Source organism: Acomys russatus, chromosome 11 (assembly GCF_903995435.1).
Source record: "Acomys russatus chromosome 11, mAcoRus1.1, whole genome shotgun sequence".
NCBI classification, from domain to species: domain Eukaryota; kingdom Metazoa; phylum Chordata; class Mammalia; order Rodentia; family Muridae; genus Acomys; species Acomys russatus.
Window position 1 is genome coordinate 39319663 of NC_067147.1, and position 25907 is coordinate 39345569.

The window sequence follows — 25907 nt, forward strand, 5'->3', positions numbered from 1 at the left end:
AACTGAGTCAGAGAGATTAGTAAAAGCAAATTTGCCCAAGTCAACCGCTGGAGAACTGAAGAGCAGGCTCTAAAGGCGTGCCAAGTCATAGTCTGGTCAGGCAAACTCTCAGCTTTAACAAAGACTGCCTGGGGCGGGCGGTGATAGCTCACACCTTTAATCCCAGCGCTCCAGAGGCAGAGGCGGAGATCTATGAGTTCGAGGCCAGCCTAGTCTACAGAGTGAGTTCTAGGACAGCCAAAGCTATGCAGAGAAACCCTGTCTCAAAATAGAAAAACAAAAAAACAAAAAACTGTCTAGGAAGCAGGTAGTTTATCAAGACCTTCTGAATTCAGAGATAAGGAACTGCTCTGCAGGAAGTGAGTGGAGTCAAAGGTGCGCGCCTCGTGTACATCTGGAGACTAATGACTTGCGCTCTGGCCCTGCAGTGACAGCCAACTCAGTGAAGGCTTCCAGAGGGCAGTTGGCACCGGCCACGTGGCCTAGGCTGTGAGCTAGGGGTGGCCCTGGGGGCGGGGCGTGAGGAGGCGCGACGGACAGACTGCGCCTGCGCGGTGGGCGGGGCGGGGGCAGGGAGCAAGGCGAGCCCTGCGCGTTAAAGGCACGGCGCTAGGCGACCAGCGAGTGAGCTCGCGGTGCGCAGGCGCAGGCTTTCTCCTCTTGTCCTGCTGCTCGGCATCTGGGCTGTGTGCTTGTGTAGCTGTGCAGCACCGGCGGCGGCCACCATGAGCGGCTTCAGCAGCGAGGAGCGCGCCGCGCCCTTCACCCTCGAGTACCGCGTCTTCCTCAGTGAGTAGTGGTGGCATGCAGCCGGGCTGCCCATTCATTCCAGACTTCTTGGGACGAGCGGTCGGGCGTTGTCCCCTTCCCTTGGGCGAGCGGGTGGGTGGGCCTGCGGGGCTAGCGAGGGCCGTCATCGCAGTGCCCACCGGGACTGCTCTCCCTACACGTCCGAACTTGGGCCACGTGGAAAGGAAACCACTGAGTCACCCGCAGAAGGTTCCCGGAGGTGATACAGTCCCCGTAAGAGGATTGTCCTCAGAGCATCGCTGGCGGGAGGGCGGCGATTTCCTTAAGACCTTAATTCGGCGCTTGAGGGCTCCGAGGATCGAGCCCTGCCCGGTGTCCTAGAGATGGGAGACTGAGACTCAGGTCTTGCCGGCTCTAGCCTTGTGCACCTCGAGCCTTCTCGAAGCACTCAAGGCTGGAAGTGCTCCCTTGGTCCTTGAAAGCTTTGCCTCCCCAGGCAGACAGGTGATGTCCAGCTGAGGAGCTGGAGGGAGAACAGCCAGGTTCTTAGCCCAGCGCAAGGAGCAGAGTCCTAAAGCACTGTTTACAACCCCCCACCCTCACCCCCGCCCTGCACTCCCGAAAGGTGGAGTCGCTCTGCCTTACACTTTCTTCCTTGTAGGTACTGGCTAACTACCTGGGGCTTTCCTTAGCCCAGCCCCCAGCTTCTTGGTATACGTTTATGCTGCTAAGGAGGCTTTTCATACTGTCAGCTAAGGCCCTTCCAGTTTGTAACCAACCTCTTTATGATTATTCGGAAGGGATGGACTGGGGTGTCGAATGAAAGGGTAATAAACTATATTCCTGGAAGAATGAACAAAGTGCCTAGCAAATCTAAGCCTGGTTTGGAGCGAAAAGGACAGTAGACTTCTAAGCTTTTATACCTAACGAAGATAAAACTACTAGTGGAAATCCAGGGAGAGTGGGCATCTTTTTAATTAATTGCAGGATTAAACACTGGGGGCAGTATGTTGGAACTTTGGTCTGGAAATTGTGTTGGCTCCAGAGCGTACCAGTGTCCTTTAGAGTGGACCTGGGTCACTGGGAATTATCTTTACGCTATATGTGCAGAGCAAATTGTTTTTTAACTTAGTGTATTGGCGGTGTGTACGTGGTGGTTGTTAGCGGAGAACTAGGCTAAAGTTTATCAAGTGGACTGTCTGAACTTAAGACATAACTACCAGTGTGAGCCGGGCAAGGTGGCCCACGCCTTTAATCCCAGCACTTGGGAAGCGGGGGCAGGCAGATCTCTGAGTTCGAGGCCAGCCTGGTCTACAAAGCAAGCCCAGGACAGCCATGGCTGTTACACAGAGAAACCTTGTCTCGAAAAACCGAAAAAGGAAAAAAGGAAGAAATACTACCAGTGTGTAAGTTAACTAGTCCTCGCTCTTTCAGCTTTTTAAAAATGGTGAGTTTCTTAGTGTATTTTCTATGTCCCCCTTTTTTTTTGAGCGCTACAGGGTTTTCCTGTTTAGCTCATCAAGGTTTCAAACGAGGGCCTCCAGCTTTAACCTCCCAAGCACTAGAATATAGGCCGAGGTGCCACAGCTGACAGCATCCATTCATAATAGAGTTTTTTTTTTTCCTTAACAATGTTACAGCCAGGAGTGGTGGGCCACGCCTTTGATCCCAGCACTCGAGAGGCATAGGCAGGTGGATTGCTGTGAGTTCGAGGCCAGCCTAGTCTACAAAGTGAGTCTAGGACAGCCAAGGCTAACACAGACAGACCCAGTCTCGGAAAACCAACAAACAAAAAACAATGTTATATTTCACAGTCTCTTATTTCGAGACAGAGTTTGTCTATGTTATCTTGGCTGTCCTGGACTCACCTTGTAGACCAGGCTGACCTCAAACTCACAGCGATCCTCCTGTCTCTGCATCCCAAGTGCTGGGATTAAAGACGTGTGCCACCACTGCCCAGCTTCACAGTCTCTTTAAAACAGATAGAAGTCCAGTTTGAGATGAGGACAGCAGCCTCAGTCAGGGTCTTATGTAGCCCAAGCTGGCCTCAGACTCATAGCCAAAGGATGACCTTGAATTCCTGATTCCTCTTCCTCTACCTCTCTAAAGCTCAGATCAGGGTCACGTGCCACCGACTTGTGCTAAAATTACTTTTCAGGTGTGGTGTGATTGTTCTAGAATATAAAAATGGCTTGTGAAGATGCCACCGTGATTCTTAAGGAAAGTCATACTATTTGAAGCAGCTCTGAAGTGTCACTTAAACCAGCATGGATTTCTAAGATAATAAATTAGTGGGTCTCTTTCCTTTCCTGCAGGTATTTCTTATTCTTAGCCCCCCCCCCCCGCAGGTATTCTCACCAAAGTTCTATAAGCAGCTAACTGTAATAAAACCAGTCAAAAGCAATTTGACCACCTTTTATGTAGGAAACCCTGCAAGGCTGGAGTCCTTGCTCTCACAATAGGAAGTAGCACCTCATGTAAGTAGGAGGAGCACGGAGGATGAGAACCTGGTTCTGGAGAGTGGTTGGGGAATGCAAAGTATGCTCAAGCTGTTTGTTTTTTAAAGGGTCCCTCTCCGTAGCCCCGGCTGGTATAGAACAGCTTGCTGTGTAGACCCAGCTGGCTTCAAAGCCTCAGCTCCTTCTGCGTCTGCCTCCGTGGTGCTGTTTTTTGTTTGGTTGGTTTATTTGTTTTGGAAGTTTTGAGATAGGGTGGTACTGTGACAAGTGTGACCTTGAACTCCCAATTGTCCCAGTTGCTGGGTTTACAGGCACGCAGCTATCAGGCTCAGCTAAAAAGTGCTTTTCTGTTCTGTTTTTTTTTTCCCCTCCAGTATGAGGAGGGTTGAACCTAGCGCTTTGCAGATGTTGGCAATGTTTTACCACCGACCGAGGCTCAGCCCCTTGTTTTTTGTTTTGTTTTGGTTTTATGCTATAGGAATAAAATTTTCTGTGAAGAAGTGGTATTTCATGCATTTGGGAACGTAACCCGTTATAACAGCTTTTCTTACTTATTTTGCAGAAAATGAGAAAGGACAGTATATTTCTCCATTTCATGATATTCCGATTTATGCAGATAAGGTAAGAATCCCTGAATCTCTGTCATTCAAATACAGTCTTTCTCTAGCTGTTACTCTCTCTCTCTTTTTGGAGACAGAGTCTCTTTACATATTCCTGGCTGCCCTGTTACTCTATAGACCAGGCAGGCCTTGAACTCAGAGATCTGTCTGCCTCTCCCTCTTAAGTGCTGGGATTAAAGGGGTCTTTTTAATTAGATCCCTAGTTGCACATAATGAATTTTCTTACATCTCAATAAACTTGAAATGCCTCATGTGCTGTCAGCTAAAGGTTCATTGGGGAGGGAGTAGAAGCAGAAGTTTTAAGCTGCCTCTGTGTGTGTGTGTGTGTGTGTGTGTGTGTGTGTGTGTGTGTGTAAGAGAGAGACACACACTGGTATATGTGATTTGGACTGATGCCTTCCTACTTTATTTTTTATTTTATTTTATTTTTCCTACTTTATTAATAGTTTAAAATAAACCAGGTAGCACAAAATTTTGATTGTGGGATGTTTATCAAACAGTAAAAGTAAACTCAGCAAGTACAAGAAAACTCAGTATTTTTAGTAGGTTACTGAGTTTGCAAACACTATTAAAAAAGGTAAGTACAGAGAGCTCTGAAAAGAAATCCCTGTTCTTTATGCACCAATGAGCTGTAGAAATCTAATTTAGCACTGATTTCTGTGGGTTTACCACAAATTGGAAATTCCTAGGAAGAAAGTACAGCTTTGTATAAATATTTATTGCCCTTATTAATACATTACCAATTTTTTTCAGTGCTAAACACCACACTTAGGTATGAAGCTTAATACCTATGGGGCAAATTCTTTATTGCTCGGCTTTATTCCCGGTCCATATTTCCAGTTTGTGCTGGGCATAATGGTTCATGCCTAGACTCTCAGCCTGACACAGGAGGATTGCCTCTAGTTCTAGACCAGCCAGGGTCCATTAGAAACAACCCATAGGTTTTAATGTTTATATGGCAGTGAGAGAAGTTTTTACTGTATAGGATCTTGACACATGAGAGAGCTCTGGTTGCTTTTATACCTTGCAGCTTTTCTTTTAGGAAGTTTGATTCACATTAAAAGTGGAGCTTTGTGAGTTGTAAAAGTTGCACGTACTGGTCTGGAGAGATGGCTCAGAGGTTAAGAGCACAGGCTGTTCTAAAAGTCCTGAGTTCATTTCCCAGCAACCACATAGTGAGATCTGGGACCCTCTCCTGGCTAGCGGAGCACGCACACATGCAGGCAGAACACTCTGTAAATAATAAATAAATAAATCTTTTAAAAAAAATATGTACATAGGCCAGGCGTGGTGGCGCACGCCTTTAATCCCACCACTCAGGAAGCAGAGGCAGGCGGATTGCTGTGAGTTCGAGGCCAGCCTGGCCTACAAAGTGAGTACAGGACAGCCAAGATAACATAGAGAAACCTGAGGCCAGCCTGGTCTACTGAGTGAGTCCAGGACAGCCAAGGCTAACACAGAGAGACCTGCCTCTAAAAAAAAAAAAAAAAGCACATACTGTTGAACTTCATTTTATTTGTTTGTTTGTTTATTTATGGGGGGGGCAGTAGTGTGTGTGTGTGTGTTGATCAGAAGACAGCATGCAGGAGCTGGTTCTTCTCCCGAGTATGTTTCAGGAATCAAACCCAGATGGTGAGACTTGGTGACAAGTGCCTTTGCCCTCTGGTTCTCCTCACTGTTTCTGCATAATCCACGTGGGCTCTCTAGAAACCTAAGTAACGTGTGGGATAATATTGTCAGGTTGAAGTCTTCACCTCATGCTCATAGCGTTACTGTTCTCTAGCTAGAAACAGACCCATAGGGCTGATAAGCTGGGTCAAAAAAAACAGAACAAAACAAAACAAAACAAAACAAAAAACAAACCAAAACCACTTTCCCTGGAAGAAGAGAACTGACTTCTGACCTCTAAACATATGTCTACACATTACGTGTGTGCGCGTGCGCACGCTTGAGCACACACACATCATATATGCATAATAACTTATACAATAACTTTTTTCAGAGTTAAAGAAAAATAGAAATATACATTAAGTCACATTTCTTGGAGGAAGTGTGCTATAGTTCTCCTGATACCTGGACTCCAGCAGGAAATCCAGTTTGTAGGTAGCTTCAGAGGGTCCCGTCTGACCCAGCCCCAACTTTGGAGGTGGGGGAGCAAACAGAGCCAACCATGTACTGCACTTACAGGAAGGACCTCTGACTGCATGTGTCCTCCGATGGGACCCTCACAGTCGTCGTCACCCGGTTCTCTGATTTGTTGCTGATGACTTCCTGCAAGTTGGCATGAGTTGCTGAGTCCTCCCCACTGAGCTGACTTGTTTGGGTGTCTTGAATTAGCCATGCACATCCTGGTGTAGTGCACTTCGCAATAATACCTCAGGGCATTCTAAGTGTTGAAGATGCAGGAGACAGGGAGCCTGGGTTTACTGATGGTATGTACAGTTTCACATGGGTGTGCTGAGGGGAAGTATCCTGATACAGAGCTGGGTTTACACATCCACAAGTGGTTGGACAGTGCGCTCGCCCAGGCTTACCATACTTGTGGCCCCTGCTCTTAGAGCAGTTTCAAGGCACTCCTGAATAGGAAATGGAGATGACATTTTGGTGTCCTGTAAAGTGTCATTTCTCAGGTTTCTCTGAGACAGTGAAGTCTTGTATACCTGTTGTGTCTGTAATGTAGTCTCCCCAGCCCCCAGGGTTTCTCTGTGTAGCCCTGCCTGTCCTGGATCTCACTCTGTAGACCAAGCTGGCCTTGAACTCAGAGATCCATCTGACTCTGCCTCCTGAGTGCTGGGATTAAAGGCAGGAGCCCCACCATGCCTGGCTGTATTTCTTAAGATTCTTTTTCATAAGAGTACAGACTCTTGTGACAACTGGATTTCACCAGTGTTCAGACTATAAGCGGTCCAGTTTCGGATTATTGCCTAAGAAACCGGAAAATGTTCTTTTGTTTTATAAGGAAGTTATTTCATTGAAATACAGATAAGGGTGTGGATGTCAGATCCTATTTTCGATTACAACAGAAAAGCAATCTGACCTATTACAGAAGAGAGTAATGGTTTTTTGGTTTACAAGTGCGTGCGTGTGTGTCACAGTGCACAGGTGGCAGTCGGAGAACACTTTGTGGGGACAGTTCTCGTCTTCCACCTCTGCATGGGTTCCAGGGATCAGGGTGCCCGCTGGTGCAGCAAGTGCCCTTAGCTGATGCGGTGTCATCTCATTGCTCTCCCTGACCCCCAGACTCTTAAGTGTGCCTGAGTCCAATTAACAAGTGCTGTTAACAAGTAAGAGGTGACTTTTAATGACTCAGAGACTCAGCTCCTCAACAGGAAAGTGTCCGAGGACTTAGAGATTTTATTCCACTTCAGAACCTTTCAGTCGGACAATATTGAGTTCGCTTTTTGCATTAGCTAATCAGGCCAGCTGGATCAGGAAATTCCTGTGAATCAGATATCCTGCTTGGATTCTTTTCAAATCTATTGGAGTAAAGGGGAGGGCAGGGACTTACTGGGTTTGCTGCTGTTGTTGCTGTTGTGAATTGCAGAAATGTTTTTGTAGTGTCAAGTGTACTTTGGGGTCAAATATAAAAACAGTTGTCATGAGAATATCTTCTAAGACGGAACATCAGAGATAACAGAAAACAAACTCTGAACAATGTAAAACTTAGCCGAGTAGAAACAATGCAGAACACTGGCTAGATAAAGATCACTTGGGTGCTGGTTTTGGTTTTGAATTTTATTTCCCTTTGTTACTGAGAGTCGAGCCTGGAGTGTTACACACCGTGCTGGACACAAGCTGTACCACTAAGTGATTCCCACAGCCCTCTTTTCATTTCTGAGACAGAATCTTAGTAGCATTAACTCATTCTGTATATGCTGCCAGGCAGGCTCACCGTCTTCTTGCAGCAGCCTTCCTGATAGCTAGGAGTAGGGGCAATTCGATAAGGCCCATTCTATACAGTGAAAGTTGACCTCACACTGCTGACACCCCTGGCTCAGGTCCCCTGAGTTTCCATTTACCCCCACCAGGAATGTAGGTACACCCCGCCAGGATGTAACCCTTAAACTGTTCAGCTCTCATGACTTGGTGTTTCTCTGGGCTGTGTCTTCAGTGCTCACGTTAAGTACTAGCACTGGCTGTGTACTTCTCTGTTTCCAGCTCCTGGTGGGGCATGCATCAATATGGAGCCTCTTTTCTTCTGTTGTCAAAAAAAAAAAAAAAAAAAAAAAAAGTTAAGCTTTTAATCAGATAGACTGATGCTTAAATGCTTAGGCGTTACAGATCACAGGCACGTTTGACAACTGAAAACACAAAATCTTCCTAGATGTGTAAAAAAGAGAGACCATAAAAGGTATGGTTAGAGGTTTCCAATCATTCTGAAGATGAAATAGGAGCTTGTTAGGGCTGGTTAAGAGCACTGACTGCTCTTCTAAAGGTCCTGAGTTCAATTCCCAGCAGCCACGTGGTGGCTCACAGCCATCTATAATGTGATCTGATGCCCTCTCCTGGCCGTCAGGTGTACATACAGGCAGAGCACTGAATATATAATAATAAATAAATAAATCTTAAAAAAAAAAAAGGAAACAGGAGCTTGTTCTTCATCAATGCTGCAGCTGAAGTCGCTTCTTTGCACAGGTGCCTGTGCTTGTTTCTGACTATAGGAGTGAGCCTGACTGGCCTAAGTGAAAACTTGAATCACAAGACAGCCACTCCATCGGGCATCCCTATACTGAACACTCCAAAGAGTCTCCGATTTCAGAGCATTATGAATTACTGGGTTAGGTGTGCTCACCCACTAAAGCCTTTGCGGATATATAGCAGTCTAAGAACCTCTGAAATCTGAAACACTTACGGTCCTGACCATTTCTACAGTTATTTAAGTCGGTTTCTATGTGTAGGGAATGTTGTGTGGGTCAGAAGGAGTCAGTTCTCCTTTACCATGTGGGTTCCATGGATCGAACTCAAATTGTCATGTTTGCTGGAAAACACTTCTACCCCATGAGCTATCTCACTAGTCCTGCCACAAACATTTTGATAAGGGAACACTCAACTTGTATTACTAGAAGTTTGGTTTGTGTGTTTAGTTGTGTGTGTGTGTGTTGTTGTTGTTGTTAATTCCCTGACTCCTAATACAGTTTGTGAGCAGCAGTCTTCTGGTTGGGATATATCACGTTTTCCTTGGTTGAATTAAAAAATTTGTTTTTGAAGAAAACAAATCCATTTAGTATTCTACAAAACTAGCAGCAGGGAGGCAGTCACAGAAGAGTCACCTGCTGTAAGTTACAGTTGCAGATGAGAAAGCTGCACGACAGTGTCAACTTTGGGCATCATATTTTTCTCAAGTCACTTGTCAACAAAATAATTCCAAAATGAATTATTTTATAATGTCTGTGAGTGTTTGCTTACATGTATGTCTGTGCACTGTATGTGTGCCTAGTGTCTGCCTGAAAGTGTCCCGAGACTGGAGTTACAGAAGGTTGTGAGCCATCGCGTGGCCATCGCGTGGGCACTGGAAATCTAACCTGGATTCTTTGGAAGAGTGGCCAGCGCTCTTACGGTGCTCTCTCTCCAGTCTTCTTTCTTTCTTCTTTTTTGAGACAAGGTTTCTCTGTGTGGCCTTGGCTATCCTGGATTCGCTTTGTAGACCAGGCTGGCCTCAAACTCACAGATCTGCCTGCCCCTGCCTCTCTGAGTGCTGGGATTACAGTGTGCCACCGTGCCTGGCTTCTATTTACTTTTAACTGTTTAAGGCATATCCTTCTATACATAGTGTCAGAGACTGAAGAGAAGGGTTAAAGTCCCTTGTCACTCAGTGAACAGTGAGTAGTGCCATTAGCATGCCATTAGGTGGCTAGTTCCTGTATTTATACTTGGGAGGTTGAGGTTGAACATAAAGCTGAGACTCCATAGCGAAACCCTTCCTCAAATCAAGACAAGTACCTTCATTGGGTGGGGCCATTTCCTTATCTGATGGTTTTCAAGCCCTGGAAGTGAGGAGAGGCAGTGCTTATTTACTTTCGAAGCAGGGTCTCATGTAGTCCACTCTGCCCTTGAGTTTGCTATGTCGCTGAGGATGACCTCAGCTGCTGGAGTTAAGGTGTGTGCCACCACAGCTGGTTTATGAGCTTCTCCGAGTCCAACCCAGGCCTTCAGCATTGCTAGGCAAGCACACTGCCAAGTCCCACGAGTCATTTATCCTCATTTTGCTTCTGAGACAGGGTCTCATGTAGCTCAGGCTGCCTTCAACCTATATAACCAAGGATGACTGTTAATTCCTGGTCCTCCTACCTCTACCTCCAAAGTCCAGGGATTATAGACATGTGTGCCGTGAGCCTGGTTTGTCCTGGCCTGGCCTGGCTCCCAAGTTACCATGCGCGTTAGCCCTCTAGAAGCTGAGCTGCATTGAGCTTTTAAAAATCTGTTGCAGCCGGGCGTGCACGCCTTTAATCCCAGCACTTGGGAGGCAGAAGCAGGTAGATAGCTGTGAACCTTGTCTTGAAAAACAAACAACAACAACAAAAATCTGTTTTGCTTTTGAGTGTTCACAGTAGAATTCTTGCCATTTGTCTGAGGACTTTTTTCTTCCTTCAGATGTTTTTCTTTGCTGTCTCTCTAGGCAACTTTATGTATCTGAGTCTATGTGCTTGCCATTTATTTTCATTAACATGTTCATTGTCATCTAGCTGATCACTGCCGCTCCCCCGCCACCTCCCCCTTTTGGCTTTCAAGACAGGGTTTCTCTGTGTATCCCTGCTGACCTGGATTTGCTTTGTAGACCAGGCTGGCCTCAGACTCACAGCAGATCCACCTGCCTCTGCCTCCCCAGTGCTGGGATTACAGGCGGGCACCACCGAGCCTACCTAGCTGATACTTCTTGCTTTGCGCTGTTGCTCCTGAAATCCCATCTCCTGTCACAAGCTCACACCACTCTGCCTGGTACTGGTTTGTTTGTTTGTTTTTGTTTTTAAGGAACAAATTCATTCCGTGGTTTTGCTCTTTGTTTTTTGAGATAGTGCCTCATGCAGCCCAGACTAACCTTGAACTTGATATGTAGCAGAGGCTGGTCTTCTGAACCTCCTACTCTCACCTGCTACGTGCTGAGATTACAGGCGTTTGCTATATTCAGGCATTAGATGCCATTTCTTTGGGAGGGGTGCGGGGAGGAAAAAAAGAAAAGCTTAACAATCAAGTTCCTTGATTTTGCTCATTTACTCTTTCGTGTTGCAACAGCGCCACCTTGTGAGCCTGTGGGATATTGCTGCTGGAAATAAATCCTTGGCTTTGACTTTCTTTCCTCCCTGGCTTTCCTTTTTTGAAACTGTCTTTTTTGTACTCAAATAGCTTCAGACTCACGATTCTCCTGTTCCTGCCTTCCTCATGCTGGAGTTTCACATGTGTACCCCACCTGGATGAAAGATAAGCTTTTTATTAAAGAGCAGTTGCAGATTGGTTTGTGCCCTTGTAAAGGCTGTAAACTGAAACACATCAAGTGAAGTCTTACTTTCTCATAGAAATCACAGTTTCGACAACTTGACACTCAGTTTCAGTTAAAGAGCTGTCAAATCGATATTTGACTTTAAAATGTGCATGTTTAAGCTTTTGGCATCTAGGGATTTTTGCTTGTGAATGTAAGAATCAGTTTAAAATGTAATTACACTAGAACCCCAACCAGTCAAAATATCAGAGTACAATCCTATCATTAATGTCAAGCGTCTAGTTCTTTGGGGAAGGACTTTGGAAAACAGCCAAATGTGAAGAATCATATCAGTAATCCTGCTGATTAGACTTGACACTGAGACTAGTTGGGGTTTGTCTTACACAGCACCTCTGAAAGCTCCTGAGGAATTAATTACAGGACACTGTTGGGGGGGCCAGTAGGCTGGGACAGGAGCTGACAGCAGCCTTTGGAGGGGACTTTCCTGAAGACAGCCTTTTCCAGAAAGAAATTCACTTACATTTGTTTAAAAAGTATCTCCTCCTTTATGCAAAGGTTCTTCTTTTTATTGGGGGATGGGGGGGTTTGAGACAGGGTTTCTTTGTGTAGCCTTGGCTGTCCTAGACCAGGCTGGCCTCAAACTCATATTGATTCACCTGCTCTGCCTCTGCCTCCCTGAGTGCAGAGATTAAAGGCGTGTGCCACCAGACTGGGCTAGGCAAAGGTTCTTTTGAGAAATTCCCAAATATTTTATCAAAACAGGAAAGTTGGGAGAAGTACATGTAGTGAGTAACTGTGCTGTCTTCACCCACCTCTCTCTCTCTCCATCTTGTTGACATTTCATGAGCTTCAATCGTCTGGTAGACTTGACAGTTTAACTTTGGAAGACACAGAGTACAGACGCACTGCTTCACTTGCCTCACCTTCTTTGTTTTTCCAGGATGTATTCCACATGGTGGTTGAGGTTCCACGCTGGTCCAATGCAAAAATGGAGGTAAGAGAGATCATCAGACTTGGCACATTAGTCATCTTTATAAGATTTATTTTTATTTAATCTGTGTGTGTCTGTGAGTGTGCCATATATGTTGAAGTAACTGCAGGGGGCCTGTAGGATGTGGAATCGGCTGCAACCCAAGTCACAGGCAGTTGTGAGCATGCCTGTTGGAACTAACCTGAGTTCCTCCCCAAGAGCAGCAAGCTCTCTTACTGCAGAGCTGTCTGTCCAGCCCCCAACACACTAGTTTTTAATCTAGCCAAACTGATTTGCTAACAAAGAGAGGTATTCAGACTTCCGGTTTCCTTTGTCTAGTCTCCTGCCAGCCAGTCTTTTCTGTGCTCCAGCTAAACTTACTCATGTGCTGGCAGCAAATAAGCCCCAAGCTGCTTCCCCAGGCCCCTTCTTCTGGTGGCCCCAAAGCAGCCTATTGCTGTTCACTCCTCTTTTTCTTTTCTCTTTCTATCTTCTTGAGATGTTGCTGTGTAGCCCAGGCTGGCCTTGAACTCCTTCCTTTTCATCCTCTTGCCTCAGCCTCCCAGGTGCTGAGATTAAAGGCGTGCGCCACCACGCCTGGCTTGAATAATTTTAAGTAGAAAAGGAAAACTGAAGTTGGATAATATTTATTTTGTTATTTTCCTAAAACCCTTGTGTTTTTAAATTACAATGATTTATTTTTAATAATGTATAAAGTTTACCTTGTATATATGTATGGTGTTCATATGCCACTGCACACATGTGGAGGACCTAGGACGACTTGTAGTAGTGGTCCTGGGGACTCAAACTCAAGAGTCGGGCTTGGTAGCAGTGTCTTTACCTGCTGAGCCATCTTGCGAGCACAATACTTTTTCACTATGATGCTGGCATTTATTTCAGCTCATATTACTTTTTGCTTTCTGAAATTATTAAATGTTTTTTCTCTTCTTGATTGTTTTAATACATAAGGAAGCTTCCTATACTAGCTGATTGTGGAGCCCTTAGTTCAGATATAAATGTCCAGGATAAACAAATCCTTATGTGGAATGAGGGGTCATATATATGGAATTTGTTTCCTCAAGTCCTTCTTTCAGTAGTATTTACAACCATTTAACATTTTATTTCAGATCGCTACAAAGGACCCTTTAAATCCAATTAAGCAAGATGTGAAAAAAGGAAAGCTCCGCTATGTTGCAAATTTGTTCCCTTATAAAGGATATATCTGGAACTATGGTGCCATCCCTCAGGTATGTCTCCAGGAGGTCACTGAAAATGTACACTTTTAGCTTAATAAAAATTAACTTACTTTTGAGCAAAAGTTTAAATGCAGAGAATGTTGGCTATCATAGAGCTGGAAAAAGCGTTGGTCAGAGTAACTTTATTTTAAATGTTTTTGTTGTAGGATCTACTTAAATCTAACATAACTTAAACACCAGGTCAATGCAGATGATACAGATTTATTGTAATCAAGCTACTGATGGATCAGGGCTGCAGAACAGACTTTGGAGCCGAACCTTGGCAGGAGAGTTTTCACCAATCACGATAGGAGTGGGTCCCTGGGCCTGGGAACATGAACTTAGTTTGACCCTGCCAGCAAGATGGAGAAGTTGTCCTTGTTGGCTGGACTCAGACAACTATTTCCTTACAACGGAAGCTGTTTAGTAGCTCATGCCTTTAGTCCCAGCACTTGGGAGGCAGAGGTAGATGGATCTCCGTGAGTTCGAGGCCAGGCTGGTCTACAAAGAGAGTCCAGGACAGCTAAGGCTACACAGAGAAACCCTGTCTCCAAAACAAAACAAAAAAACAGAAGCTGTTGAGCTATTAGGAAGTCCCCAGCTCCCAGGGGCCTGGGATCTTGAACTTAGTTTCTCCCTGTGGTTAAATGGAATCTGAAAATGAAATAGTAGCACTTAGAATAAGTTTCTTTCGCTTGTTCCCAACAGTTTTAATGTCTCATTGAATAACTTATTTCCAAGATTAGCTAAAAGGAATTTGTTTATGTTTAAACTCAGATTTAATGTTTCTTTTTCTGTGGACTCACTGTAAACTCCCTACTATACACTCTTCTTAGATTTAGTAGCAAGTCTGGTGAGAGAGGGTGCATTAGTGGTTAAAGCCTTGGTTTCTAGCCAGCCTTGGTGGCACACTCCTGTAATCCTAGTTTGCAGGAAGAGTGCCATAAATTTGAGGAAACCTTGGTCTACATAGCCAGTTCTAAGATAGCCACAGCAGGGGGCTGGAGAGATGACTCAGGGGTTAAGAGGTCCTGAGTTCAATTCCCAGTAACCACACGGTGGCTCACAGCCATCCATAATGAGATCTGGTGCCCTCTTCTGGCTTCTTGGCACACATTGCAGGCAAAATACTGCATACATAATAAATAAATAAATAAATCTTTTTTAAAAAGAAAGAAAGAAAGATAGCCATAGCTACACAGTGAGAGCTTGTCTGAAAAACACAACTATAGCCAGACAGATGACTCAGTTGAGGCGCTTGAAGGAGCTTGTCAACCTGAGTTTGAAGCCCAGGTCCCATGGTAGAAGGAGAGAACTCATTCTAGGTTGTCCTCTGACCTTCACACGTGTGCTATGGCACATAGGTGCATACATGCCAACACACACAAACACAATTTAAAAATGGAGTTAAACGACAAAAGCCTTGATTTCTAGCCAGGTATCACATACACCTGCAACCTCAGCATTCCAGAGGCGGAAGCAAGGCCAAGAGCCTAAAGGCCAGCCTGAGCTTTAGCAAGATCCTTGTCACCAAAAATCCCTACACCAAACTGTGGTGCCAGGTGCACTGCTCTCCCTTTGCTGCCCTGAGACGCAGATCAGACTCGTCCTGGACAGCTATACTGAGGAGCAGAGCCTTTAGATCTGCCCATGCGCATCCCCGCTGCCACTTACCCGTAAGGTGTTGACTCTTGTTGAGGTCAGACTGTGGCAAGATGAGTGATGAGCTCCTTTTTTCTTAAACAGCCAACGTTGTTTAGTAGGATCTTTCTTACTGTTGGGATGTCAATTACACTCTAGGCGCTGGTGGTGCAGGCCGTAAATCCCAGCACTCAGAGGCAGAGGTAGGCGGATATCTGAGTTCAAGGACAGTCTGGGGTTACACACAGGAAAGGACAAACATTTGATCCTGTGACACTTAACGCTTGTCCAATTTAGTTTTTCCTGTGGGTAATGGTTTGTTCCTTATCCATCATTAGGTGAAATTATTAAGTCATTGTGAAACTCCATTAGATATTAAAATATAGGTCAAGCTCATGTAGTTTGTTGGGTAATCAATCACACTGTCATTTGTCTGGCCCAATTACAGCACTTTAGTTTGCACTTGCATTGATTTGGTGTTTAGCTTTGAAGTGTGGTCCCTGTGGGGAAACAGTGCTGAGCCTTCCTTCTTCAAGGAGCTGACTTTCACCTTCCTGTGTCGGAAGCAGTTTTCCTTTATCCCCTTTCACTTTGATCTTTCCTCTCCAGCTGAATAGGGGAGCAAATCCACATCATAAGTGTATTCTGATGAGGAATAAAAGAACTTAACAACAGCTGCAGCTTAAGCCCCACACCCGGCAGCGCACATCAGTGCTTTGTGAGCCGCTCTGCTGTGCCTCTAGCATGCAATTTAGCAAAGAGAGAAAGCCAGTAATTTAAGCTTTTTCAGCCTTGGCTCCCAGCCAGCAATCATGCTTTCAACATCAGAGGGAATCATTTCCATTCGAGGCTGACTGCCTCCTCGTCTGTGCTGTAGAAATATGTTATGAAGACACTCCTGCTGCTAGGAGATAGAGAGAGCGCCTACAGCAGTTAATTACCATGCTTCTCTTTCTGCAGTGCTGGAGCTCAGATCCACTTGTTCTTGCTAGGCAAGTGCTTTCCTATTGAATGGAATGCCCCGGTCCTTAGTGTTTCTGACATAAGGCCTTGTTGTGTAGCTCAGCAAGACCTCTGTGGCCTGGAACCTGAGATCCTCCTGCCTCAGTTTCCAAGTGCTGCGACTGCAGCCATGAACCATCCTACCTTCACTTATTTGTGAAGTCGGATCGTTTCCTGGTTTTGCTTTTGTTTTTTGTTTTGTTTTGTTTTTGTTTTTGGGTTTCTGAGACGGGATCTCACTGTGTAGCCTTGGCCAGCCTCGAACTCAGAGATCAACCTGCCTCTGTCTCCTGGGATCAAAGACATACATTGACACACCCAGCTTCATTCATTTTGAAGCTTAGATTTAGCTTACCTTTATATGCATAATAGAAGTCCCAACATTTAGTTAAAATTCTTCTGTTTAGGCTGGGCATGGTGGTGTATGCCTTTAATCCCAGCACTCGGGAGGCAGAGGCAGACGGATTGATGTGAGTTCGAAGCCAGTCTGGTGTACAAAGCGAGTCCAGGACAGCCAAGGCTACACAGAGAAACCCTGTCTCAAAAAACAAACAAACAAACAAACAAAATTCTTGTCTATAATAAAAAGTTTCTCCTCCTCCTCCTCTTCCTCCTCCTCTTCCTCCTCCTCCTCTTCCTCTTCCTCCTCCTCCTCCTCCTCCTCCTCCTCTTCTTCTTCTTCTTCAGATTTATTTATTTATTTAGTATATAGTATTCTGCCTGCATACCAGAAGAGGGCAGCAGATCTCATATAGATGGTTGTGAGCCACCATGTGGTTGCTGGAAATTAAACTTAGGACCTTTGGAAGAGCAGAGAGTGCTCTTAACCTCTGAGGCATCTCTCCAGCCCCCAAGTTAAAATTTCTTTTGTTGTTGTTTTTCAAGACAGGGTTTCTCTGTGTTAGCCTCGGCTGTCCTGGACTCGATTTGTAGATCAGGCTGGCTTTGAACTCAGTGCTCTGCCTGCCTCTGCCTCTGCCTCCTGAGTGCTAGATTAAAGGCGTGGGCTACCATGCCTGGATAAGTTAAAAGTTCTTAAATTGAAATTGTAATCCATCTTTCCTTCCTTCCTTCCTTTCTTTTTGGAGACAGAGTCTCTGTGTAGCTGTCCTGGAACTCATTCTGTAGACCAACTGGCCTTGTACTCAGAGATCCAACTGCCACTGCCTCCCTGTGCTGGGATTAAAGACATGGCCAGCACACCCACTTTTTAAAACAGCTGGTTTATAAATTTGCAGCAAGACTTGAGGGTGTTGCTGGTCAGTGTCAGTCAACTCTGCTTGGTTAGCAGAGTGTATCAGGATGCTGAGCTCTAACTTTCACTTTGTTTTAGACATGGGAAGACCCAGGACACAGTGACAAACACACTGGCTGTTGTGGTGACAATGACCCAATTGATGTTTGTGAAATTGGAAGCAAGGTAATGAAATCAGGTTTTTTTCCTGTGATTTTCAAATGAAATTATGAATCATAGCAAAGTTCATACTTTGAAATTTGTTATAGGACTGAAGAGATGGCTCAGAGATTAAGAGCACTAGCTGCTCTTCCAGAGGTTCTGATTTCAATTCCCAGCAACCACATGGTGGCTCACAACCATCTATAATGAGATCTGCTGCCCTTTTCTGGCCTGCAGGTGTTACATGTAGGCAAAATACTGTGTACATAATAATAAATAAATCTTAAAAAGAAATTTGTTGTGAATAAAATATGGGCATTAGTGAACTAGTCAGGCCAGGTGATGCTGATCATCACTGGGATGATCAGTGAATGACTCCGTCTGAACATCCCCTGAAGCTGGAGGTGTGGGCAGGGGTCTGTCTCTAGTGGGATGCTGTTGTACAGTTCAAGGTCTCAAGCTCAGCAAAGCAGTAAGCAACCCAAGCCAATGTTGTTGCTACGTTTTAAAGTCAACATTTCTGTCTGTTTTGTTGTGGTTCTGGGGGTTAAACTCAGAGCCTCAGAATGCTAGGCAAGTGATGGATTTAAAGACATGACTAGCTTAACTCAGTGGCTTCTCTAAAGATAAAGCATATTAAAGGTTGTGTCTAAAACAAATTATATAGGCCTTTTTTAGCACAAGCAAAGATGGTGTAAAAATGGTTCAGTACCCTGGACTGTGCTGCTGTTTTCTGGTGGCTCATAAAGGATAATGATCTGGAGCTAGAGAAATGGTTCAGCAGTTAAGAGCACTTGCAGAGGACCTGAGTTCAGTTCCTCTAGCCCATGTGGCAGTTGACAGCTCTGTAATTTCAATTCTAATGGATCCGACTCCCTCTTTTAGCCTTTGTAGGCATGAGGTACACACATCCATGCAGGCAAAACGCATGTAAAAATAAATAAATCTTTAAGTTTTTTATTTTTCAAAGAATACAGAGCAGAGTGAAATGGCACATGCCTTTAATCCCAACACTTGGGAAACAGAGGCAGCAGATCTCTGTGAATTTGAGGCCAGACTGGCCTACAGAGTTAGTCTAGGACAGCCAGGGCTATTTAGAGAGAAGTTGTCTCAAACAAATAAGCAAAAAATAATACAGCTCCTATATATCCTGTTTTCAACTTCAGTGGGACTATTAGTATTTTTTTGTGTAGCTCTTGAAATTTTGACATTTTTCTTATCACCAAAATAAGACCTCCAGATTTCATTCTGTAGTATTGTTTTGTTCTGACTCTAGTTGTTTCTCAGGTGTGTGCAAGAGGTGAAATAATCAGGGTGAAAGTTCTGGGCATACTGGCTATGATTGATGAAGGAGAGACTGACTGGAAGGTCATTGCCATCAATGTGGATGATCCAGATGCCGCCAATTACAATGGTAAGGAAATCTGAAGCGTGTAACTGTAAAGTCATCTAGTCTTGCTGTTGTTGTCTCTGTAGCCCTCGCTGTCCTGGACCTCCTTAGTAGACCAGGCTGGCTTGAATTTATAGAGACCAGATTGTTGCCTCTGCCCTCCAGTTACTGGGTAACGGCAGTACCAGTGTTGATTTTTTAAAAAGGCAATGAATGCCAGTCGGTGGTGGCACATTCTGGAGGCAGAGGCAGGTAGATCTCTATGAGTTCTAGGCCAGCTTGGTCTACGGCGTGAGGTCCAGGATAGCCAGGACTACACAGAGAAGCCCTGTCTCGAAAAACCAACAAACCAATCAAGCAAAACACAGGCAATGAATGATGAGCACCCATCAAAGAGGCATGCTGAAATTTTAGATTGTAACCCAGAACAGATTAAAAACCTATGAGGCTACAGAAATAAATGAACAAATAAGCAACTGGGGAAGAAAAAAAAATCTCTCATGCAAACTTCCAAGTAACTTATGTGCCTGTGCTATTCTCAAGGGGCAAAGCATAAATCCCTTTTGTTGTAGGTTTTGTATTGCTTTGTTTTCTTTGTGTTGGGGGACTACATAGAGCCTCACTACATAGCCTGGGCTAGCCTTGAACTCTACATCTGACGGCTTTAGCACCCTTTTATGCTGGAGTGACAACTGCATGCCACCGTGCCCATCTTGACTCTTCAGTATTTCTCTTGCTTGTGTGGAGCAGGAAATTTGTGACTTAGAATGCCTATAGTATTAAGTCGTCCATTTGAATTCAAAATATAACTTCTTGATTAGGCAACTAGCTCTGTGGTGGAGTGCTTGCCTGGCTTGTACAAGGTTCTAGGTTTGACCTCAGTACTGCAAAATAAGCTGATGAATTAATTAATCACTGTTACTATTATGTTGTATTTTCAAGGCAGGATTTCTCTGTGTAGTCCAGGCTGGCTTTAAATTCACAGAGATTCACCTGCCTCTGCCTCCCAACTGCACCACCACTCGTGGCTTGTTTGTTTGCTTCTTTTGTTTTTTGAGACAGGGTTGCTCTGTGTAGCCCTGGCTGTGATTATTTAGAATGTGGTAGTCCATAAGTGGGTATCAGTTGAGTCTGCTTTTCTTGTCCTTTGATGTACACTTGGAGAGCGAGCCTCTGACATACAGCCTCAGCCTGCCTTTTTAGTATCTCATACCCTTCGTATAGAAATTATGCTACCTGCCAGGCCGGTTTGATTGTGTAGCCTCGCTCATTTCTCTTCCTGGTTCTAGTAGCAGTTAGTCATGCTGGGTCCACTCTCTGTGGGCTTTTGGTGTCATGCAGGGAGTGGGGGTGGGGTTGGATTGGATTCTCAATGTCAAAGCCATTCAAAGGTTCTGGATGGTTTTCTTTTAATTTTTAAGTGTTCTCTTCTCAGCTCTAATATTATTTTGGGCTTCTTTATAATTTTTCCGATATCTATCTCAATGTAAACACTTGATATTTTTGTTGAATACCTAAATAAGTACTTATGTGTCATGTGATGCATTTATTTTCTCTCCTTAGATGTTTCTGATGTTGAACGCCTGAAACCTGGCTACTTAGAAGCTACTGTTGACTGGTTTAAAAGGTATAAGGTTCCTGATGGAAAACCGGAAAATGAGTTTGCATTCAATGCAGAATTTAAAGACAAGGTAATGTATCTTTCAAAACTGTAGCTTTAGAGCATTTGTACTAAGACTTATAATTTAACTGTGTTGCTCCCATCTAAAGATTCATGAAAGAAGGGGCCAGAGATTTCCTGCTGTGGTAGAGTGTTTGCCTAGTGTGCATAAGTCCCTAGGTTCAATCCCTAGTGGCACCTCAAAATATTACCCATGAGAAAAATTTTAAAGCTGCAAGATAGTCTTGGTCTATTACTTATATAAAATAAATATGTCTTTCCCTTTTAACAAAACTTCCGTTGGCTATGTCACTTCCTGATTCAAAAAACGATAGTATTAAGTTTTGGGGAAATGTATGTGATGAGAAAAGCTCTCCCTTTTTTACCATCCTAACAACCTGTCTTCAAATTACAGGACTTTGCAGTCGACATTATTAAAAGCACTCATGACTACTGGAAAGCATTAGTGACGAAGAAGACAGATGGGAAAGGCATCAGTTGGTAAGTGTTAACTCTTGCTCTGTGACTTTAGCACACAGTGGACAGGTACCTATCTGTGAGTTTGAAGTAGTTGGTCTACACAGCATGTTCCAGACCAACCAAGGATACATAGTGAGGCTCTGTCTCAACAAATAAGTAAATAACATTGATTTTGCTAGTTTCTATTCAAGACAATACATCAGCAACTTAAAACTGCCCATAAGACCTCTTTAAGGGGGCTGGAGAGGGAGGAGTCAGTGTTTCTTGGTGCCCTTCCTGTTTGGACCCAGGACTTTAGGCAGCTCACAACTGTCTGGCGCCAGTTCCAGGGGATCTTACACTTCTGGCCTCCTCAGGCGCCTGCCCTCACATGCATATACCCACATGCAGGCACACATACCTGCACAAAGTTAAAAATAATGAAAACAAATGTTTCTAAAATCCTCTGTAAGCAAGTATGAACTCACTTCATGAAGGTGCGGGTGAGGTCAGAGGGTGTGAGCTTCTAGCATCAGGCTGCATAGATCAGTGAGTGCATGCACTGGTGCTATCGGGAATGAGTATGCGAAGTGTGAGTCGGGATGACGTAGAGCCTGGTAGCATCTCTTCAGGTGGCCTGGAGGACCGTCAGCACTGCTTCACGCAGACTGTTTGAAAACAAAGTTCCAGAGAAACAAAAACTGTCTCAGGAGAACAGTGGAACCCGTGTGTCTGAAGAGTGGGTGGTTAGTGTCCTCTCCACCATGGTCCTTACAGTAGGTGGCTGTGGCTTTATTTCCCAGGAAGCAGGGTTGGCTTCACTCCAGCTTTGTTTTGTTCATCTCTCTGTGGACCAGTAAGCTGATGGGTTCCCGGGCTCTTTGGGGATCAATAGTTACTAAGTTGTATTAACCGCCAGGAATAAAGCAGTCTTTGCTACACCAGTATATTATACCCACTGAAGTTACAACCACTCATAATGATAGCTCATGTTAACTGAGCAATTAATATTTGCCAAGCAGAGAAACCCTGCCTCAAAAAGCCAAAACCATAAACAAACAAACAAACAAACAAACAAACGCGCACACACATGCTATCTGGTCTAGGCATGGTGATACACACCTTTAATGAAGGCCATCTGGTCTACTTCATCCACTTAGTTTTTTATATTTATGAGATTTTCCTGTTCTTTTGTGTTTTGACTATGTTCGTTTTATTCCATAGTGTGAACACCACAGTGTCGGAGAGCCCTTTCAAGTGTGACCCTGATGCTGCCAAAGCCATTGTGGATGCTGTACGTAATGCTTGCTTTGGAAAATGCCTGACTGGCTGAAAGATAGGGTGATCCATGGGAAGAAATGCTTGTTGCAACAAGTATTTGAGTGTCTTTGCTGTGCATAATACTGTGTGATATCTTAAGGTCAGAACTCTGAACACAGAAAATAGACATTTGCTGGGAAAGTTGGAGAGGGGTCCTGGTCAACCCTAAGTTGGACAGACAACAAAGTAAGATAATTTATGAAGGCCGGGTGTGGTGGTGCATGCCTTTAATCCCAGCACTCAAGGAGGCAGAGGCAGGTGAGTTTGAGGCCGGCCTGGTCTACAAAGTGAGTCCAGGACAGCCAGGGCTACACAAAGAAACCCTGTCTCGAAAAACTTGAAAAAAATTAAAATTTTTTAATTAATTAATTAATTTTGGACTGGAAGGATGGCTCAGAGGTTAAAAGCATTGGCTGCTCTTCCAAAGGTCCTGAGTTCAATTCCCAGGAACCACATGGTGACTCACAACCATCTATGATTTGATCTGGTGCCCTTTTCTGGTGGGCAGAACACTCACTGTATACATAATAAATAAATCTTTAAAGATAAAATAATATAAAAAAAATTATTTTCATTTATGGGGCTGGATGAGATGGCTTAGTGGTTAAGACTGCTTGCTTTTGCAGAGAACTCAGGTTCTGTTCCCAGCACCCAAAAAGTGCTTACAATCACCTGTAACTCCAGCTCCAAAGGAATCCAGCCTGGGCACTTGCATGCTAGTGGTACACAGATATACATGCAGGCAAAACATTTATAGACATAAAATAGATCCCTTTTTTTCTTTCTTTCTTTTAACAAGAAATAGTTCATTTATGCCATTAAAACTGGCAAAAATATAGCCGGGCGTAGTGGCATATACCTTTAGTCCCAGCACTCAAAGTTAGGGGCAGGTGCACCACTGTGAGTTCAAGGGCAGCCTGGTCTACAAAAGGAGTCCAGGACAGCCAGGGCTACACACAGAAACCCTGTCTTGAAAAAAAAAACAACCTCGCAAACAAAAGCAAATGACCTGACTTTCCATGGCCTCATCAGTGGGGCACGACAAGGGAAGATGACTTGATGAGCCCAGGGCGTTTAAGATCCTTCCTTGTTTAAACGTGAATTCTGACAAAATGAGATCAACAGGAAAAACAAAACTGGGCATGGTGGCTCAGGAGGCTCAGTCGGATTGCTAAGAGGGCTGTCCGAGCCTGGGCTACACTATAAAACCCTGTTTCAAAAAAAGGTGGGAGGGCAGATGGGAAAATGGGATCATATATGCATGCTAGGTTTTATTTACTTCAGAAACATTCCTTCATGTGTGCCATTAAGAGACTTGTATATGGGGTCTGAAGAAATAGCTAATCGGTTAAGAGCACCTCTTGGTCTTCCAGGGGAGCAGAGTTCAATTCCCAGCATCCTTATGGTGGCTTACAACCATTCATAACTCCAGTTCCAGGGCATCTGACTCCCCCTTCCAGCTTCCATGAGCACCAGGAATGCCTGTGCTGCATATACATATGCAGGCAAATACCCATACACATGCAATTAAGTAACTTTTTAATTAAGCTTTTTTTAAAAATGAGACTTGTGTATATTGACCTCTTAGATCACATCCGCATTGTTCGTGTAGAGCCTAAAAACTGGGATCATCTCTTGTTTATATTATTTTCCAATTTTGACATTATGTATTTAGCTTTCCCTCTTGGAGTAGGGCTATGTTTTAATATTTTAATGTTTCATTTTAGCTGCCACCACCATGTGAATCTGCCTGCTCACTACCAACAGATGGTAAGGCCTGAATACAATATGGTTATATTAGAGTTATGTGCCTGAATGAAGTTTTATTTATTTATTTAAAAAATAGTTATGTGGGCTGGAGAGATGGCTCAGAGGTTAAGAGCACTGATTGTTCTTCCAGAGGTCCTGAGTTCAATTCCCAGCAACCACATGCTGGCTCACAACTATCTATAATGTGATCTGGTGCCCTCTTCTGGCCTGCAGGTGTATGTGCAGGCAGAACACTATACATAATAACAAATAAAATCTTAAAAAAAAAAAAAAGAAAAGAAAAATAGTTATATATAGTTATAGGTATAGTAAGTTGTTTTGATATATTTAGAATATAGAAATCAAGTTAGGAAATCTATCACCTCACATGCTTATTTGTGAGCAAACATTTAAGATCCACAGTTGTAGCCATATTGGAATATATAATGGAACTGGGAGACTGAATCAGAGTGTGCTTTCTGTGCTAGAGAACCCGCATTCACTCCCCAGCAGCAGGAAGAACAGATTAATAGGCAGTGCACTTACCAGTCGCTTAAATAAGTGCATAAAGCTCATTGCTCTTGCCTGACAGTCGCCTGTGTGCGCTTTGGTCAGCGTGTTTCCCTTCCCATACACCTGCCCTGCCCGCAGCCCCTGGCAACTCTCCACACACGGGCCTAGCCATGCTGCTTGTCTTCCTGTGCCTGTCTTTATTTCACTTGGCAGACTATGCTAAAGTTCACACTGCATATGGGAAGGATGGGACGTGTATACCTCCTTTTCTTTTTCTTCCCTTTTCTTTCTTGGGGTACTTTCTATCATTCTATAGCCCCTGAATTTCCTGTGGACACGGTGGGGGGACCCAGCATGGGATGTGTTCTACCTCCTCATCTCGACGTTGCCTGTTGCATTCAGAAAAATAGCTCTGTGCCCTCTTTAAATCCTAGGAATTTTTAGCTGGGCGTAGTAATGCATACCTGTAATCCCAGCACTCTGGAGGATCACAGGCTGAAGGCCAGTCTGGGTTACATAGAAAGAGCCTGTCTGAAAAAAACAAAGGGAAGAAAAAGGAATCTCTAAATTTCTTCTGGTGAGAAAAGGGCTCTGTCACTTAATAAAAATTCAAGTTGGGATGGTGGTATACACCTTTAACCCCTAGTGCCCAAGAGTTTGGGGATCACTGGGGCTCCGTAATGAGTTTCAGATCAGCTGAGAACTCATCTCAAAGCAGGAAGAGAAAGAGAGAAAGAAGGGGACAGGAAAGAGTGAGAAAGCCCCATGGTAAGCCCCGTGCTAAGTACGCCTTTGCATGCCTGTTAAAGACGTCATCTATGGGGAAGCGTGCAGAGCCATCTAGTATTCCTTGGTAGGTGAGCATTCTCCTGCTGAGTTACATCTTACTCTTTGTTATATGTTGATAATCTCAGTTTTTAACCGAGATTCTAATTTGTTTTTCTTTTTTTCTGGATACAGTGGACAAATGGTTCCATCACCAGAAAAACTGATGTGATTCCTCTGGAGTGCAAGCTGATACTGCTGCATCCTGTTCACCTGGAAACATTAGATGCAAAAGTGTAGTAGCTCTTCAAAGCTTTACATTTCTGTAACTTACCTAATGAAGCAGATTCTGCTGTGACTGGTCCAGTATGTTCAGAGGGCCAGCCATCCAGACGCTTCGCATCTCAACCAAGACAGCTTTTACCATGTGTTAGCGCTCAAAGCCATGGTGGCGTGGAAGTCATTTGTGCATAGATGTGCAAGGTGAACACCTGTTGGATGTATATGTTTACTGTGCTAGGAAATAAAATTATTTTACTGAAA

At 44.2% G+C, this 25907-nt stretch overlaps 1 protein-coding gene across 1 annotated transcript; it reads left to right on the plus strand.

The window, feature by feature from the left end:
* Nucleotides 1–606: 606 nt before the first annotated feature.
* Ppa1 (inorganic pyrophosphatase 1) lies at nucleotides 607–25907 on the plus strand. Its single transcript, XM_051153118.1, has 11 exons — nucleotides 607–789; nucleotides 3772–3830; nucleotides 12205–12258; nucleotides 13362–13481; nucleotides 17446–17532; nucleotides 18796–18922; nucleotides 20462–20589; nucleotides 20974–21059; nucleotides 22242–22311; nucleotides 24065–24107; nucleotides 25560–25907. The coding sequence occupies exons 1-11, from the start codon at nucleotides 726–728 to the stop codon at nucleotides 25589–25591; spliced, it is 870 nt and encodes a 289-aa protein (XP_051009075.1). The 5' UTR covers nucleotides 607–725; the 3' UTR covers nucleotides 25592–25907.

Coding starts and splice junctions, on each gene's coding strand:
- Ppa1 (XM_051153118.1), top strand. CDS start 726: ATGAGCGGCTTCAGCAGCGAGGAGCGCGCCGCGCCCTTCACCCTCGAG. Junction 20,590..20,973: donor ATGCAGAATTTAAAGACAAG/GTAATGTATCTT, acceptor TTCAAATTACAG/GACTTTGCAGTCGACATTAT. Junction 22,312..24,064: donor CCAAAGCCATTGTGGATGCT/GTACGTAATGCT, acceptor GTTTCATTTTAG/CTGCCACCACCATGTGAATC.